The sequence below is a fragment of the Miscanthus floridulus genome, chromosome 18, assembly GCF_019320115.1.
Source record: "Miscanthus floridulus cultivar M001 chromosome 18, ASM1932011v1, whole genome shotgun sequence".
Lineage (NCBI taxonomy): Eukaryota > Viridiplantae > Streptophyta > Magnoliopsida > Poales > Poaceae > Miscanthus > Miscanthus floridulus.
Window position 1 is genome coordinate 74,993,725 of NC_089597.1, and position 16,848 is coordinate 75,010,572.

The following is a 16,848-nucleotide window of genomic DNA, read 5'->3' on the forward strand; positions in this document are numbered from 1 at the left end:
TCCTTGATCGGCACAGACGGAATCACATGAGCCAACCTACACATAGACTCCACCCGGTCTTGATTTCCTTTTACCCCATGGTTCTATTCCATGATAGCAAATATAGCCAACCGTATTTCGGTATCCTCCTATATCTCGTAGGTGACAGGAAATCACCCGACTTCTACCGGTCTAAGCATGGCTAAGCATATATTCAATCCTGGACGTATATAGGGTTAAAGGTGTATATATCTAGACAAGGAATTTATATGTATCAAGTGGTTCCAATCAACTCTTATAACCTAATGCATCAATCATAAGGACTTGAGTAATATTTTGTAAAATACTGGGAGACTTAGAATGCTCTGGGGCTTGCCTTTCAGAAAGGAAGTGGGGCGGTGATCGGGGCACTCCAGAAGCTCTTCAGGGATCTGCTCCTCTTCTTCAGGAGCTGCGGCTTGAGGAATCTCCTGCTGATCCTCTTCCTCTCCTTCGTTGAACTCTAGCAACGTTATCTCTTCCGTCGATCCTAGATGCATGAATATGGCATAAGATATTGCGAATGCATATATGCCGACAAGTATAATATGATGCTACATGAAGAATGCATCTTTGTAAGTATTCTTAATAGCATGTTGTTAAAGTAATAACAAATGTATCACATTTTACTAAGTATGTGCATATCTCTTCTTAATTACTAAATCAAACACTTCAACAATTCATTTACTATACTACAAAACAGCAGCTACTCCTTTTACTCATAACTGAAGTTCTACTTATCCAAATGCTGTGATCTTAGACTTTTTGGAAAGCTCATAAAATTGTCTACAGCTCTTATTTAATCACCAAAAGCTAATTCACAATTTATCTTAACCAAAACAGACAATCAATCAAGTGTTGTCCAGAAATTCCAGGGAGCAAGCATTTCGGGATACTAAATTTAAACAGCTATAACTCCTAAACCCTATGGCCTATTGCTCTAAAATTTTAACACAAGATAAATCAAGAAGTTATCTACAACTTTGTTATTAACCATTTTTACAGCAAACATTATTTTTTCTATGCAACATACCAAATCACAGAATCTATCTGAAAACCCTTTTCACCCAAATTATAAAGCAACGATATTTCTATTGCATATAAACTTTCCAGATCTAACTTCAACAAGTATACCAACAGTTCAAGGACATCAAATGAACTCAAGAAATCATAATGTCCAATCCCAAACTATTTACTTAAATGCCTTTATTATTTTATTTAGATACTTAGGTTAAATAATAAACATATATTAATGCACATCATAAATTCTTAGAAATTTACAGTGGCTTACTAGTGCTACCAATAGACTACTGTAAAAGTTTCATTCCATTTTAGCAAGTAAAACACCCTACACAAAAATGACAAAGCAAAAAGGCTTAAAATAGCATAAATAGAAAACCCTAGTGAAAAGTGTCAAGCAACAGATTTTATATTTTTCTTAGCATTCATATGGTACTAGGACAATCTCCAACAAATTTCATGAATATTGACTTCATAAATAATTTATAAAAATCCATACAAGGATCACCTAATTATAAAAGGAAAATCTATAACTACAAATCAATACATGCACTGACTCTCAAATTTTTACCAAAGCTTATACTTGTCAAGAATAGCTCACCACATAAATTTCATAATTTTTGGAGCATAGGAACTCTAGATATAAAATAAACATGTTTACATACATTTAAAAATACATTTCAAGTTTCATTTTAAATCTTCTAGAAATTCTACTACAAATGCTAATATCATATTTTTCACAAATACTACACTTCCTAAGGAACACTACAAAATTTGGTTCACAAATTTTGGTTCTCTATAGCTCAACTTATCAATTTCCAAATTTACACACAAAAATAGGAATAAATGGACTAGCTTTCTGAACTGAGTCACTGACAACGGGGACCCACTGGTCAGTCGGCCCTACAAGTCAGTGAAACAAAGCAGGGCAGTGGCGCTGCTTCAATGCGGGTTGGCCACGGCTCATCGCCGAAGAGCTTTTCGGTGAAGCCAAGGGTGCCAACATGATCTACTACTCAAACCACGTCGGATGGTCTAGGTGGTGGCCGTGCAGGTGTGGCGGAGCTTGCTTGTCGCCGGCCATGGCAGCACGGCGGCGCTGCTCTACGCTGTGCCGGCCGTCACCGGCCATGGCGAAGCCCGATGAAGTGCTCTACAGAACCACGGCGACCATGCGACTATGTCTAGGCGACCTAGGCGGCTGGAGGTGCTCCGACAGAGCATGGCCACGACAGTGACCATGGCGGTGCTCCGACGAAGGCGTACCCGCGATGGCGCAACACGAACAGCGGCTTACCTAAGGCACGATTGCGGGCGCTGCAAGGTGGAAACGGTGGAGAAGGGTGAGGCGGAGCTGCGAGCACGGCCGATTGGAGAATGGGGCGACGGTGAGCGTGGGCGAGCTCGACGGAGCAGCTGCGACGGCAGTGGCAACGGCGGCTACTGCGGTGGCTACACTAAGGTGAAGGAGGAGGCCAAAAACAAAAATGGAGAGCGCGGAGATGGAGCAACGGGTGCGGGGCTTGTTGTAGTGCGCGCTGGCCCATCGTGGCCACGCTGGGTAGGGCGCCGGCGACGCACCGCTCGCTTTTGGCTCCACACGACAGCCCTGTTCTAGCATCGGTCGGCCACTGACAGCCATTTGATTTAGTCATCAATGCTCATGATTTCGGCCTGACAGCGTGGTTTGTAGCGAAGAAATCTCCAAATCCATGGACTGTTAGCTAAAATTTCCTAAACCAATGTTGAAGCACGATGTACCAGCTCCAATTGTTGTTTAGAACTCAAGCCCTGAATCTCAACCAATCTCAAGTTATGTCATCCCAAAGTTAGGGCTGTCAGCACTGTCAGGGTTTAAAACTTAGAAAAAGTTGCTAAGTGCTAAAAACAAGGATTTGATGATTCTTGTGAGCCTAATTCAAGCATGTTAGGAGCTAAAATAGTCAATGACCCAAAAACAAAAGTAGTTCCTCTTGCCAAATACTACAACTTTGCTTTAGTGACCACCTCCATGCAAGGTCTCTAGCACATAGTTCAAACTTGGTCAAACATGCTACATTCAAATGATGGTATACACTCAACTATGGCTTAGTGACCAAATTACCCCTAACCATGAATACCAAAGTTGTTCATCATGATCTTCTAAACATGTTTAAGCTATTTGTATGGTCACGCACTCATTTCATGCATTGGTCACACATAGGACTATCCAGGTCAACACATATAACATCACTTAAGTACTTGATCATGAAAGGTGACTTTCATGAACAATGTTCCATTTGTTAACCTAAGTGTAGCTAATATGTTTTAGTGACTCACATCAACCATTTACATGTATTCACTCATGATCATATGCATATATACAAAGAAACATAAAATAACAAGCATGTTTCATATGTTTCAAATGTAAAAACTTAAATATGAATGCTTGGTGCTCATGCTCATGCTATGCAAGTCAAATTGTGCAAGGCTAACACCTAGGGTGTTACACGTCGTTCATGACAGGGTCATCCTAGCCCTCTTGAGGCATTCTATTGCTCCTTAACTCACCTCCCAGCAGATGCTCGTGTTGCTCCGGAGAGCGACTCAGGTGGCCCGCTGACCTCTCCTCGATGGAGATTCTATGGGCTCGGCTTGAGGTTAGGATCGAACGAAAAGGTCAAGATGACTCTGTCCGCTTCTGAGTGGATCAGGAAAAGGCTGCTAGGGCTCATCTACATTTTCTCCCATGGCTCTATTCGATGTGAGGTAGCCTCGAGCCCTTTGTGAGCTGGCCTTTGAGCCCCGGTCAAGTGGATTCCTGAGTTTAGGTCGGGCGGCTTGAGCCCCCGAGCCCCGTGGGGCTCGATGGGGGTTGGCCGTGTTTCATGCATCACCCCATCTATGATTTTTGCAATCGAAGGGTCTAAGCTAACGACACTTGCCTCGATGGCTCGAGTGTCGTGCTTGGCGAGCTCACTAACAAGCATATCCGAGTGGAATTCGGGTCCGTCACTCGCTGACGGGTCAGCATAGCCCTCATGTGTCATTCCACTGCTCCTTAACCCGCCTCCCAGCAGATGCCCATGTCACTCTAGAGAGCGACTCAGGTGGCCCGCTGGCCTCTCCTCGATGGAGATTATGTAGGGCTTGGCTCGAGGTTAGGATCGAACGAGAAAGGTCCTAGAAGTCCCTGTTCACTTCTGAGCAGGGGTCAGGCAAGGCCTGCTGGGGCTCATCTATGTTTTTCTCCCCTAACTATGGTTGACACGAGGTAGTCCTCGAGCCCTTCACTGGACCAGCCTTCGAACCTTGGTCGGTCGCCGCTCATGTCGAATGAGACGACTACCTGCTTCGTGACACGACGCGAAGTATTGTGATGCAGCAATTGCATATACAATGCTTGGATGTATGAGATGGATGTATGGATGAATGTATGAATGCATGCATGAGAATGGATGAATGAATGCTCATGTACTAGAAAGTAAAGTGGGGGTTGGTCAAGTTACCTCGATGGCTCGAGTGACGGCTTCGGGGAGCTCTAACCAGATATGTCTGTGTGGGGTCCTGGGTCCATCATTCGTGACCTAGCATGGGACATCTCGCTGCTCCCTACCCATCTCTTGGCAGTGGTCAGGAGCCATCCAATCGACTTTAGGCGACCTGCTAGCCTCTCCTCGATGGAGATTCCATAGGTGGGCCCCTCCAAACTTTAGGCGACTTGAAGGCAGGAGGCTAAAGCTCAGGGGTACAGGGATAAAAATTCTGATCACACTAGGTGAGCAAAAATGCCATAGCCGCTGGGGCATAGGTTTCTTGCAGTCCGACCAGTTTTACTCAAAGTTTGTTTCCGCACACCTCGCTTCTAGTTTTTTATCATGAGACAGGGTCGGGCATAAAGAATCTCTAGCGAATAGATACTCTTGCTAGCCCTCAAGTGAGGCCTGACCAGCCCCTTGTCGTTGCTAGGGTTCGGGGGCTCGATAGCAAAATTGATAAGAGAAAACTGTGCACAAATTAAGGGTGACCTGCTGGCGTAGGACCTACCTTGATGGCACAAGTGATGGGTTTCGGGGAGCTTTTACCAGATATGTTTGAGCAGAATCTGGGTCCATCATTCATGACTGGGGTCGGCATAACCCACGTGGGGTATCCTGCTGCTCCCTACCCATCTCTCGGCAGCAGCCAAAGCCATCCGATTGACTTGTTTTACCCGCTGGGATAGGAGTTACCTGCGGATATAGGGGATGAGAACATCCCTCCCAAAAACTTAGTTAGGCAAATAAGGTAGGCAATGAACTTGTAATAAATAGACATGCTCTTAGATTTTGTTATGGCCAAACAGTTTTTTAGCCCTTCTCCCCTTTTGAATAAAAAGGTTAGTGTGTTACGACCCCTTCTATCGTTAAGGCCATAAAGCCTAGGGTGCGGGTGAACAAACTCTGATCATGCTGGTGAGTAAAAATGTCGTAGCCGCCAAGGCATATGTTTCTTGTAGTCCAACCAGTTTTACCCAGTGTTCGTTTCCACAACCCTAGCTTCTAGGTCTCAACGTGAGAGAGGGTCGGGCACAAAGAATGTTTGCTAGGCAGATAGACTCTTAAACGTGTACCGACTCTTTCCGTGGCTAAGGCCAAAAAGCCTAGGGCACAGAAAAAAAACTCTGATTACGCTGGTGAGCAAAGACATCGAAGCCACCGAGCAATAGGTTTCTCATAGTCCGACCAGTTTTACTCAGTGTTTGTTTCTACAAACTTTGCTTCTGGGTCTTAATCATGAGAAAGGGTCGGACGTAGAGACTATCTACTGGATAGATATGCTCTTATTAGCCCCCAAGTGAGACCTAACTCTTTGTCGTTGCTGGGGTCGGGCATCACCTAAAGATCAGGGAATTGATAGTGAAACTGATAAGAGAAAGTGTGCGTATATTAAGGGTAAAAGCGACGTAGCTATTCGATGTTCCAGGCATTGACAAAAACTTCACTGTCGATGGCCTTGAGCTTGTAGGCGCCTGGTTGGAGCACCTCCGCAATGACGTATGGCCCCTCGCATGGCAGAGAGAGCTTATGGAGGTTCTTGTTGCTCTAGACGAGTTGGAGCACTAGGTCCCCAATGTTGGAGGCCCGACCCTGCACTCGATGGTTGTGGTACCAGACACAACGCTTGCTAGTACTTGGCCGAGCAGAGGAGGGCTGATGTTGTGTGTTTCATCTAGCTAGGGCTCCTTCCTATGCTCCCCCTTGTTGGAGCCTCTAGACAAGAACTGCTTCAAGAGGTCGTAGTCCTTGTATAGGTGCTCGATGGGGAAAGAGTGGTTCAGGGCATGGCCCTTCGAGCAGCTCCTCAAAGTGGATCAGGGTACCCTCGGTGGGCTTCCGACCCCCTTTGCTGTCGACAGCGGCCACGAGCGAGCCCTCACGCCGCTAGCTTGTTCTTCTTCTTGATGGGATGGTTGGAGGCACCTTCATCGGCATCCTCATCCCACTTCGCCTTGCCTTTGAGGTAGTCAAAGATCGGTTTGACCGCCTCCTCGCCCGAGGCATGGCTGCTAGGTGATGTCGAGGAGCCCCTTGGTGGTTGCACAGGTCCTTATGTCCTAGCTTATGGACCAGGGACTCGCAAGTGGTCCTAGATAGGAAAAGCTCCTATGACAGCATCAGCGACGTTAGGCATCTCATTGCACTGCCTAGAGAAGCGCTGGATGTACCCCCAAAGGGTTTCCTCGGCCTTCTGCTAGCAATTTTTGAGATCCCATGGGTTCCTAGGATGATTGTACGTGCCCTAGAAGTTTCCCATGAAGATCTCTTTCAGGTTCGCCCAACTTTGGATTTTGTTGGGCGAAAGGTGTTTCAACCATGTTCGCGCCGAATCGGCCAGGAACAATGGAAGGTTGCGAATAATGAAATCATCATTATCCACTCCATCGGCTTGGCAAGCAAGCTGATAATCCTTGAGCCATAGTCTGAGGTTCGTTTCCCTAGATTATTTTGGGATGTTGGTTGGTGGTCGGTACCGTGGTGGGATGGCGGCGTTGAGGATGTGTCGACCGAAGGCCTGAGGTCCTGGTAGGCTAGGGCTTGGGCTTTGGTCCTCATCGCTGTCTTAGCGCCCACCACGACAAGGGTGGTAGCCGTGACTAGCTCCCTCCCTCGGATCGCCATGGACATGCCTACGGGTGTCGAGGGTGTCACACGCGTCATGGTTGCGGCCGAGACGCTGATGTACCGAGACCACGGTGCGCACCCTGCCGCCTTATGGTGCCTGGTGGACTGACGCGTCCTTGTCGGGTCGCTCTGAGGGTGTGCGTTGGCTGGCGTCGAGCTCGCGTCACCGAGACAGTGAGCTCCCGGCCGACTATGCCACCGCATGCTCGAGTAGCGTGTGAATCTCATGATGGGCTCGATGGTCTTTGGGCATCGTGGGTCTCAGAAGCCCCCTGGAGCAAGGTGGCCACAGCAGCAATGTTCTGGCTGGCCCGGGCGAAGTGTGGGAGCGCTTCATCGTCCTCGATGATCCTTCGGTTCATGTCGCGGGGCCATGGCACGTGCGCCCACCATCTCTATGGTGCTCGATCTCTCGCTCGAGCTCCACATGTTCCTGCTCGAGCTAGAGTCGCGCTTCCTCGAGCTCTTGGTGTCGGGCCTTCAGCTGCTCCACCCACAGGCGTGGTGGGGCCCGTGCATCCCTCTTGACTTCGTCGTCGAGGTCATTCGTTGGGGTAGCCTCTTCCTTGTGGATGCTTCCGACGTGTCCCTCGGGGGTACCTACCATGAAACACTCACGAGAAGGGTGACGGCTCCCCCTGTTGGAGTCAGAGGTGGAGGGCGACTCCATTTCTCTCGCGAGGAGGTCGTGAAAAGATTCCATGACATATTCGATCACCCCCACGAACCTGTCGTTCGTGGGGGATGGAGGCGTGCATTATGCCGCAAGGTGGCCATCAGTCTCTACGGTGTTGTGGAGAACGAATGGGAGCGCTGTCGGGGCGCTCCGAATGAGGTATTCTAGGGAGAGAGGCTCTCCTCCTGCAAGCTACGCCATGACATTGGCGAACGAGAAGGTGAGGTAGCACAGGCCCTCCTGGGATAGTCGGGGTCCCAGGAAGGCGTCGACCTGGCACTCTAACCTGCCGTAGTCAAAGCCATGGAGCTGGCCGCTCCCGGGGGCGCAGGCCTCTGGTGCCTGCAGCTGTAGCTCCTTAAGCACCTCGGCGATAGCGTCGAGGCTGGACAAGTGGAGTGGTTGGACGGTGGCAAGAGCCTGCGCCATCTCTCCTTCCACCGAGACCCAGCTAACATTGCGACTAGCCATCCGAGGCCTTGTGTGCATGTCGAGACGCGCAAAAGGCCCCTACCTAGCGCGCTAACTGTCGGTGTTTCGAGTTGCCACCGACTAGTAAATTTCTAATATTGCTCCTCTGGCTCGGATGGTGTGCTAAGAGGACACGAGGTTTATATTGGTTCGGGTAGAATGTCCCTACGTCTAGTTTGTTGCTACTGCTCATGTTACTAGCACTGAAAGTTCGTAGTAGGGGTTACAAATGGTCAAGAGAGGGACATGTCCCAAGTCTCTGGTGAGAGAAGCGAACGGGTGCAGAGAGCTCGATTGCTTCCCGGCTATGTGCTTGTGTGTTCTGATCGGTTCGAGGTTCGTTGGGTTCGAGTATCCTTTATGGGACGCCGTGCTTTCCTTTTTATAGGCCAAGGGAAAACATGGGTTACAGTGAAGGGAAAAGAGGAGAATGAGAAAGAGAAGACCTCCTCCATGATCGTCGGGTCCTTCTTTTCCTTCACGCGGGTCTCGCCAACCCTGTAGACGTCAACAGGGACAGCTCCACGTCGTGGCCCTGTCCGTCACTGGCGCCATGTGCAGGCATTGTCTCCCGGTCATGGCGCTCCACTCCGTCCTAGCGGACGTCGTGGTGAACTGACGCGCCGGTCAGTGCTCGTACGAGGGTTAGGTAGAACAGCACTGGTACGCCCGACGCTGTTCCTGATGTGAATCGCTAGGTATGGCCCGTCACGGCCACGGGTTATATCAGGGCGTGCCGGTCAACTCTCTGATGTCAGAGCTTTGACCAAGGCCTATTTGTTTTGACCTGGAGTGGTTGGCGGCGGTATGGTTCTCCGTCGGGCGATCCTCCGGCCTCAGGATCGGTCGAGGCGGAGCTCGCCCCCAGAGGTCGGGCGAGGCGAAGCGCGCTCTCAGAGGCCGGGCGAGGCAGAGCCCGCCCTCAGAGGTCGGGCGAGGCGGAACCCGCCCTCAGAGGTTGGGCGAGGCGGAGCCCATCCCCAGAGGTCGAGCGAGGCGGAGCTTGCGTACCTGGGGGTCGGTTGGAGCTGTAGTCATGCTCCTGACTGCTCGGATGAGTCAATGTTGATGGTTATTAGCTCCTCCTCTTTGGATACCCTAGTATTGGTCCCCGATACTTTCGAAGAAAATTTTAATCTCTTTTATTATCATTCTTATAAACTTGTATACATAGTACCGATGAACTTTTACTATGAGATGGTAATATCACGTAGCATTTTCCTTGAATTCTTTCACATGGTATTAACATTTAGGTCGAATTGAGATAGTGTTTGTGAATTCTTTCATTCTTATAAACTCGCTGCTCGCTAACTCGCTCGACTCGTGTTCGGCTCGGCTCGGCTAAGCTGGAAATCTAGGTCGCTGTTTTAACGAGCCAGCTCGCGCGCTGCTCAAGAGCTCAAACGAGCTAAGGCCTATCAGCCCACGACCATGAATCCAGAAGATGATGACGCTGATCTAGAAGTGTCCACCTATTCTATTGATATCTAATCCTTATTTTCAGTTGTTTCATATGAATTTTAATTTTATAATTATTGTGGTACTTAAATATTGATTTATGGATTGTTTTCTAGGGAAAAGATGATGATGCTGACATTGAATTTATGGACTTTCCTAAGTCTATGGTGGCAAGCAACTAGCAAATATGCTGAAACTACATGGATCATAGATGGACCAGCTATGTTGCCTCGTTGATACTTTTTATGAACCTGATATGTATTAATCATGTATGGTTGCATAATGGTGGACATCACCTTCTGAAATTATTATGGCATAAACATTATAAACAAGTGTGCCCTATTTTTTTAATAGCTCACGAGCTAAATGAGCTGAGCTGAGCTACTCCTCTAGCTCGTAATATTAATGAGAGGAGCTAAACCGAGCCCAGCCGAGCAGGCTCGATATCCGGCCCTACACATGTATCGCATTACGATTCCCTCAGTATTGCGTTACATTTCCCTGAACCAAAAGCTTTCTCAGTGTATCTCCGTTCCATCTAGGTGGATGATAGCTTGCTACCCAATCACCCTTGTCTTGATTTCGCTTCTCATAACTGTTTTTTCTGCCCAACAGACAACCCTATAAAATCTCGGCATCATTCGGAGGAAGGCATGTTCCATGTCAAAAACAATAATTCTAGTGGTAGGTGTAATAAATAATTAAAGAGCCTCATGGCGCTTCAGGTATCCATCTAGCAAGGAGGTAGCCGCAGAGAGGAACTCAGGGCAGCACAAACCCATGCTATCACCAGACTCAAGATTGGCGGTGCCCATTTCAATTCTGTTGGATAACTTGTGCACAGTTTAGAACGTGAAGTTTATTGATCCCCACTGTACAGAAAAGATCGATGCAAGTACATACGTACATCCGAAGCATACAGCCATTCAGGCGTTCAAGTCATGGCATTGGATGACAGGAAATCATATATTTCCTTAACAATATGGACGGGGAATTCTATACACGACGAGACAATTATTTTCCCGCGTATGTAATTTACAAAAATGTGGCAGATGCTTCTGGAAGCTGGGTACAGGTCCTAAGGCTGCAGTGATTAATCATCTACATAAAATTCTCAAAAAACATTTCTTCTGTTGTCTATTTTCCTGCACTAACTGTTCCCTCTTCGCTTCAGACTACATGATTTCTTCTATTTCGCCGCTGCATTAAATGACTTGTTTTTATCCATAAAAGAATAGAATCAATCCTGTCCATGTTACACCAAAACATTTTCAGACGAGGCTCCAGCAGATATGTCCAAGTTTGAACTGAAACAGTAATACCAGCTCAGCTCATTTCATCAAATCCAAGAACACAAAGCCATTCCACAAGCTATGCAGCACCATCGATGCCAGTAGGTTGCGCGATGTTGCAAAGACCCCTCCCATCACCACTCCAAGAAACACTAAAGGCATCACCCTCTGGGCATTGAAGTGAGCGAGTGCGAAAGCAGCAGCACTTGCTAGAATCGACCATGGAAGTGGCATGTACCGTGTTAGAGATGGGAGAAGGAATCCTCGGAACACAATTTCTTCCCATATAGGTGCACATACGGTGACTACCACTGCATACAGAGCCATTGCCACTGGATCACGTGCCACAATGGACTGTTCTACACTGGAAACCCCGACAACTGGACCTGGTGACATTGGAACTATGCTGATGTTTATGTGAGACAGCAGATTGACTAATGGGAATAACAGGCACCCAAATGCTACATCTAAATGCCATTTGCCCTTCAAATTGAACTCAAACCAGCCTGGAGGAAGAGGCCGGAATCTACCAAGGCATTGGTGAAGGATTGCAATCCCAGCAAGGCCTTCTGTTATGTCTGTCAAGAGACTATATAGTGCCTGGCCTCTGTGCGTCAATGTTTCCTTGCTAAACCCAGCAGCATGAGCCAAGAATGGCACTATCCAGGAACCCACAAACCAAAATGTGGCAATCCATAAAATCATGACCTGCATTCATAAATTACAAATGTGTCAGTTCTTCTTATAGCACATTTCAAGTGAAGTGCTAAGATCCTAAGCGATCATTAGATTTGATGAACACTTCTGATTTAACTACCTACTTAAGTCGGATGATCAACAACTAAGCATTCCCCATATGTGAAACTAGGCCTCAATGATGCCATCCATCATTCATTTCTTTTGTGTATAAATCTTGCTAGCATATATATGAGGGAGAAGATATACCATAACTAAAACAGAGATAAATGTATAAAATTCTCATTTGAACTGTATGACAAACAGCGAAGCCTTTTAGTCCCCACAAAGTTCAGGTTGGCAAAATCCTCAAGTGTGCTGTGTAAAATATAAAATACAAATAGAAACATGCTATAATTACTGCTAAAGTCTACAAAATGCATAGCTATATAGGTTTAAGACTACAAAGAAACTATGGACCCACACTGACAGTACATTGCATCTTTCAAATTTCAGCAGTCTGCCAACAATCGATGGAAAAGTAACGTATAAAACATGTCATTCAGCCTTAGAAAATGAAGCTGCAACTGAGCATTAGCGTCACCTCAGAAGATGGATGGAAGAACTAACCTGAGCAATGGTTTGTCCAGTCCAAGGTACTGTCCAGCGTTCTGTCTGAAATCTTACTATTCTGCCCAGTAAATTTTCTTTTATCTGAAACACAAATAGAGAATTCTCATTGACCAGACAATGAAAATACCCAAACACTTATATTCCTCCAAGAAGCAAAATACATAGTAGAGCAGTAAAACTTTTAATGGTATCTAGTGTTTGGCCTTTTAGTACAATTTAGATTTACTAGTAAAACGCATGCAAGATGCCAACCTAAAGAGCTTGGCAGTAAAGTGTAGCATAATGCACAAAGTTGTCTTGCAAATTTATATCCACAGTACTTACTTCTGTCCTAAACATTAAAATGGTCATCCCAGATGTTCATTAAAACCTCATATAAACATAACCAAACACAGCTAAGCGAAAATTGATCTGTTACATGTATTTAAATGGTTGATAATAACAGGTAGACAAATCATAGGATAAAAGCTGCCTTTTGAAACTATTTTCTGTTATCTCTAAAAAATTGAACTTTTTGTTTCAATTAAAGCAACTTCCCGGGACTGAACCACATGCATGGCAGAACATTTTCTAACTCTTCATACTTTATATGCCTTATAATGAAACATCCAGGACATTGTGCATACAAATGGCACTACAGAGTCAGAGATGCTAGAAAGCTTATATTAAGCCCATATTTTGTTCTGTTTGGAAGTGTTATAAGACCTGGATAGTGAATATCCATCATAAGAGCAACTCCAAGACTCTCTAAATCATTCATAATTGTTAGGAATAGAGATTTTGGTGAAAAAATAACCTCCAATAGCTTCTTTAATTGGCTAGCCAAATATAGCCCTCATCTATTCCGGATTTCTCGCTAGTCAAACATAGAAAGCAAGAAGGGCTCTTTAGAGCGCACACAAGATATAGAAAAGCTGTTGGAGAGTGAAAGAATATAAAAAACGACTTTTATGCAAATGACTTTCCAAATGATGATTTAGAGAGTGAGCTTTAAAAAGACTCTTGGAGATGCTCTAAGCTAGATAACTGAAGTTATTTATCTGTCAATTCAGTTATTTATTTCTATCAGTGCAGTTTAGTATAATTTTCAATTAAGTTCCATCAAAACCCAATAACACTCCCAATTCTCATATCATTACAAGTATGATGTTTGGTCAGTTAAACACCTAGGAATAGAAACAATTGTTGTGTTGGGTGGCCAAATGCTGCTATCGGTGCTAATATATAAACACATACAAATTTGCATATGTCCTGATTAATAGTTACAATTTAACACAGCATGCAAATTGCCATATGAACAGTTGTAACAAATTCTATAGCAGTTTTATAATTATGACCAATAGTTTTCATTTCAGTTTCTTACATGAAATTATCAGACAATCAAGGCAATATAAGTCGACAATCCAGTTATGCAGTAGTTTTAGCTTTGTTGTATCCTAAAGAATGAGGCCATACTTTTTCTCTCAAGCATCCCATCCAAGTTGTACATTCCATGCCCAAATTTACTAGAGTACAAATTACAAACAAGTCAAGCAAATCAGACTTGCCTTCTGCAGTTGCAGGAACCAATCCCCGTCCTTGAAATTCTGCTCCTGCTCCTCATTTGAGCTACTCACCTCCTCCTCTTTCACCTCTGCACCACCTGAGCTCTGTGATTGGGCAGCATACTTGAAGCCATCACCTTCGTCAGATGTTGTCGGTCCATCCTGATCATTTCTGAAGCATGTGACGTGCCACAATGTCCATACCTAAAAGCTCAAAGGAAAGAGAAAAGAAGCTCCGGATTATTCCAAGACCAAAAAAAGGCCCAGGAGTAACAGATTGACTAAGCATAGAACATAGTCAGGTGATGAGCAACATTGCAGTTCCTAGAACGAACTGGATACACTGATCACCACAGTATACGAGTTTCTTTAACCAATTCAGAACTCCAACCTGTAATCAGTCAGCACGCGCAACAAAAATGCAAGTCTGAAGCCCAGATTTAAGCAGGGAAATGCAAAATTCAATAAATCCAAGCAACAGAAGAGGCCAAATTATGTACTGCTGAACGAAGGTTTAGCTGCCCCGTCCCCCACCCACCCACCCACCCATATGCGCAAGCAGGTAGAATCGAGTGACAGAGAGACGTACCTTCGCTGCAGCCGCACACCGAGGCCCGAAGCCGAGTGACGGCCTCGCGGCGGAGAGAGGTGGGAGCCGAACCCGGAACCTTGGAGCGGGAGGGGCGAGGCACGAGGCGGAGGACATGGGTGGTGTGGGGGCAGGACTGTGTGGGGGTGGAGTAGGCGCCACGACCCACGACGGACGGCTCCGGGCCAGGCTGTGCTTGCTTTCACCTCCAGCCTCGCCTCTTGATCCGTCTGCTCTCTTCGCCCTTCGCGTCTGCTCGCGGCTTCGCACGCCGCCGTGGAGAGGCGCAGCCCGGATAGGCCCTCTCTGAAATAACCAACTAAAAAAATTTGAAGGGTAAAATGTGTGTAGGTCTATACTCAGCGCAGGATATTTAACTTTTTACCGAATGTCACCTCTCGTAAGAATTGCACCTACGTATTTACTCTCAACAGAGAATATTTAATATATTTTTGTTATTTTTTTTTTCACGTAGCACGTCAACTCGACCTGGACAGGACAGATCACGAAAAATAACATTTTTTCCCTCGTCCCTTTCTTCGATCCCTATCCCTTCCTCGCTCAAGCTCCGGCCATGGCCCGGACCTGGGTCCCTGGCAGATTTGCCCCGAAACCCTCCCACGGGCTCGGTCGCAGGGGCACGCGCGGCGCGGGGCCAGGCGGGCGGGCGCAGCCATCGAGGACACAAGGCTGGGGCACGGCTGCCGAGGTGCAGGGTCGCGACACAGCCGCCGGCGCAGGTCAAGGCGCGTCCGCCGGCGCGGGGTCTAGGCGCGTCCGCCGGCGCAGGGCCAGGGCGCGCGGCTTCCGGCGCGGGGCCAGGGCGGGCGCGGCCGCCGGCGCGGAGCCAACGCGCGGCCGCAGTCGCCGGGGCATCCTCCAGGCGTCGCGGGAACGAGCGCGTCCGCCGGCACGGGGCCAGCGCGCGGCGCGGTGCCAGGCGTCCTCTTGCGTGCGCTCGAGTACAGCTGGCTGTGAGCTGGTACAGGCTCTTGCGTGCGTGCATGGGGACCAGCTCTTGCGGTACAGGCTCTTGCGTGAAGATTTCCAAGGAAGAAGACGCCAAGAGTAGAAAAGAAAAAGGTAATTAGGGCCATCGTCGGCCATGGCCGGAGCTCGAGGCAGGAACGAACATGGGAACGAACATGGGGGTGTGTTTGATCGCGAAATGAAAAATTTTGATGTCATATGGGATGTTTTGATGTCGGAAGGGTTTTGGATACTGATAAAAAAGCTAATTACATAGCTCGCCGGGAAACTGTAAGATGAATTTATTAAGCCTAATTAATCCATCATTAGCGCATGTTAGTTACTGTAGCACTTATGGCTAATTATGGATTAATTAGTTCTAAAACATTCGTCTCGCGATTTCCAACCAAACTGTGCAATTAGTTTTTTTCGTCTATATTTAATACTCCATGTATGTGCAGCAAGATTCGATGTGATAGTTTGGGGTGAAAAATTTTGGGAACTAAACCAGACCATAGACGGAAGAAATAGATGATGGGCAAAAACGTCGTTTTTTGTGGTCGGTGTATGCTCCTAAGTCGAGTTGACGTGTCAGGTTAACGAAAATGATAAGTCAAATGTTTTCTTTTGGTGGTAAATATGTAAAAGTAATTTTAAAAATGCTATCAAAGATGTGACATTCATTATAACAGTAAAAAGTTAAATATCCTATGTATACGACTTGAGAGACTTACTGAGTTATTGTGACTGTGATCTCGTAAAGGAGCTGTTTCGTTCGATGTTTTTGGCCCGTAAGTAGTTTACAGCGGTAACAGATCGCGTTGCATTGTGTTTCGTTAGCCCAGCCCGTAACCGATGCCACTGTAAACCGATCCAGCCCCATACAACACGGTTGCCCCTCGTCTCCTGGCGCTATCCGGTCCCGTCGCAGTCGCGCATGCAGACTCGCGAAGAAAAGAGCGCCGCGTCCCTCTTCCCCATGCGCTCTACTGTTCTCTCCTCCGACCCGTTCCCGCCACTGCCGTTTTACCAAACACATGGCGTAATCAATTCCCCTGCAACTGATACGGGTGGGAATCATCTCCATAAACGTCCCCTTTATTTTGCTGAACGAAACATCACCTTAGTTATCGAGAACTCAAAGTAGCCATCGAATAAGTTATTTTAAAATAAATTATTATTGGAAACTCTAAGCGACAGACTCGTCACGCTTCTGCGCTAGTGCGTGACCAGCGCTCACGCGGCCAGGCCTGCCTAGTGCATGCGTGCGTATACCGTTCGATAGTGTTTGCATGATTGACGCCATACGACCGGCCTGCCGCCCAGTGCATGTGAGTGTAGACCATGAGATAGTGTTTTC

General features: G+C 46.9%; 2 protein-coding genes across 2 annotated transcripts in view; one reads left to right on the plus strand and one right to left on the minus strand.

Annotated features, from left to right (window-relative positions):
• LOC136520673 (ubiquitin-conjugating enzyme E2 28-like) overlaps nucleotides 1-9,981 on the plus strand; it is a 30,084-nt gene extending 20,103 nt beyond the window's left edge. Inside the window, exon 4 of the mRNA XM_066514286.1 lies at nucleotides 9,903-9,981. Within this exon, the coding sequence (XP_066370383.1) occupies nucleotides 9,903-9,968 (66 nt within the window). The 3' untranslated portion in view covers nucleotides 9,969-9,981. The remainder of the gene's footprint in view (nucleotides 1-9,902) is intronic.
• Nucleotides 9,982-10,671: 690 nt separating this feature from the next.
• On the minus strand, nucleotides 10,672-15,794 carry LOC136521221 (uncharacterized). Its single transcript, XM_066514927.1, has 4 exons — nucleotides 14,520-15,794; nucleotides 13,934-14,134; nucleotides 12,384-12,467; nucleotides 10,672-11,786 (listed from the first exon to the last, which is right to left on the minus strand). The coding sequence occupies exons 1-4, from the start codon at nucleotides 14,634-14,636 to the stop codon at nucleotides 11,118-11,120; spliced, it is 1,071 nt and encodes a 356-aa protein (XP_066371024.1). The 5' UTR covers nucleotides 14,637-15,794; the 3' UTR covers nucleotides 10,672-11,117.
• Nucleotides 15,795-16,848: the final 1,054 nt, after the last annotated feature.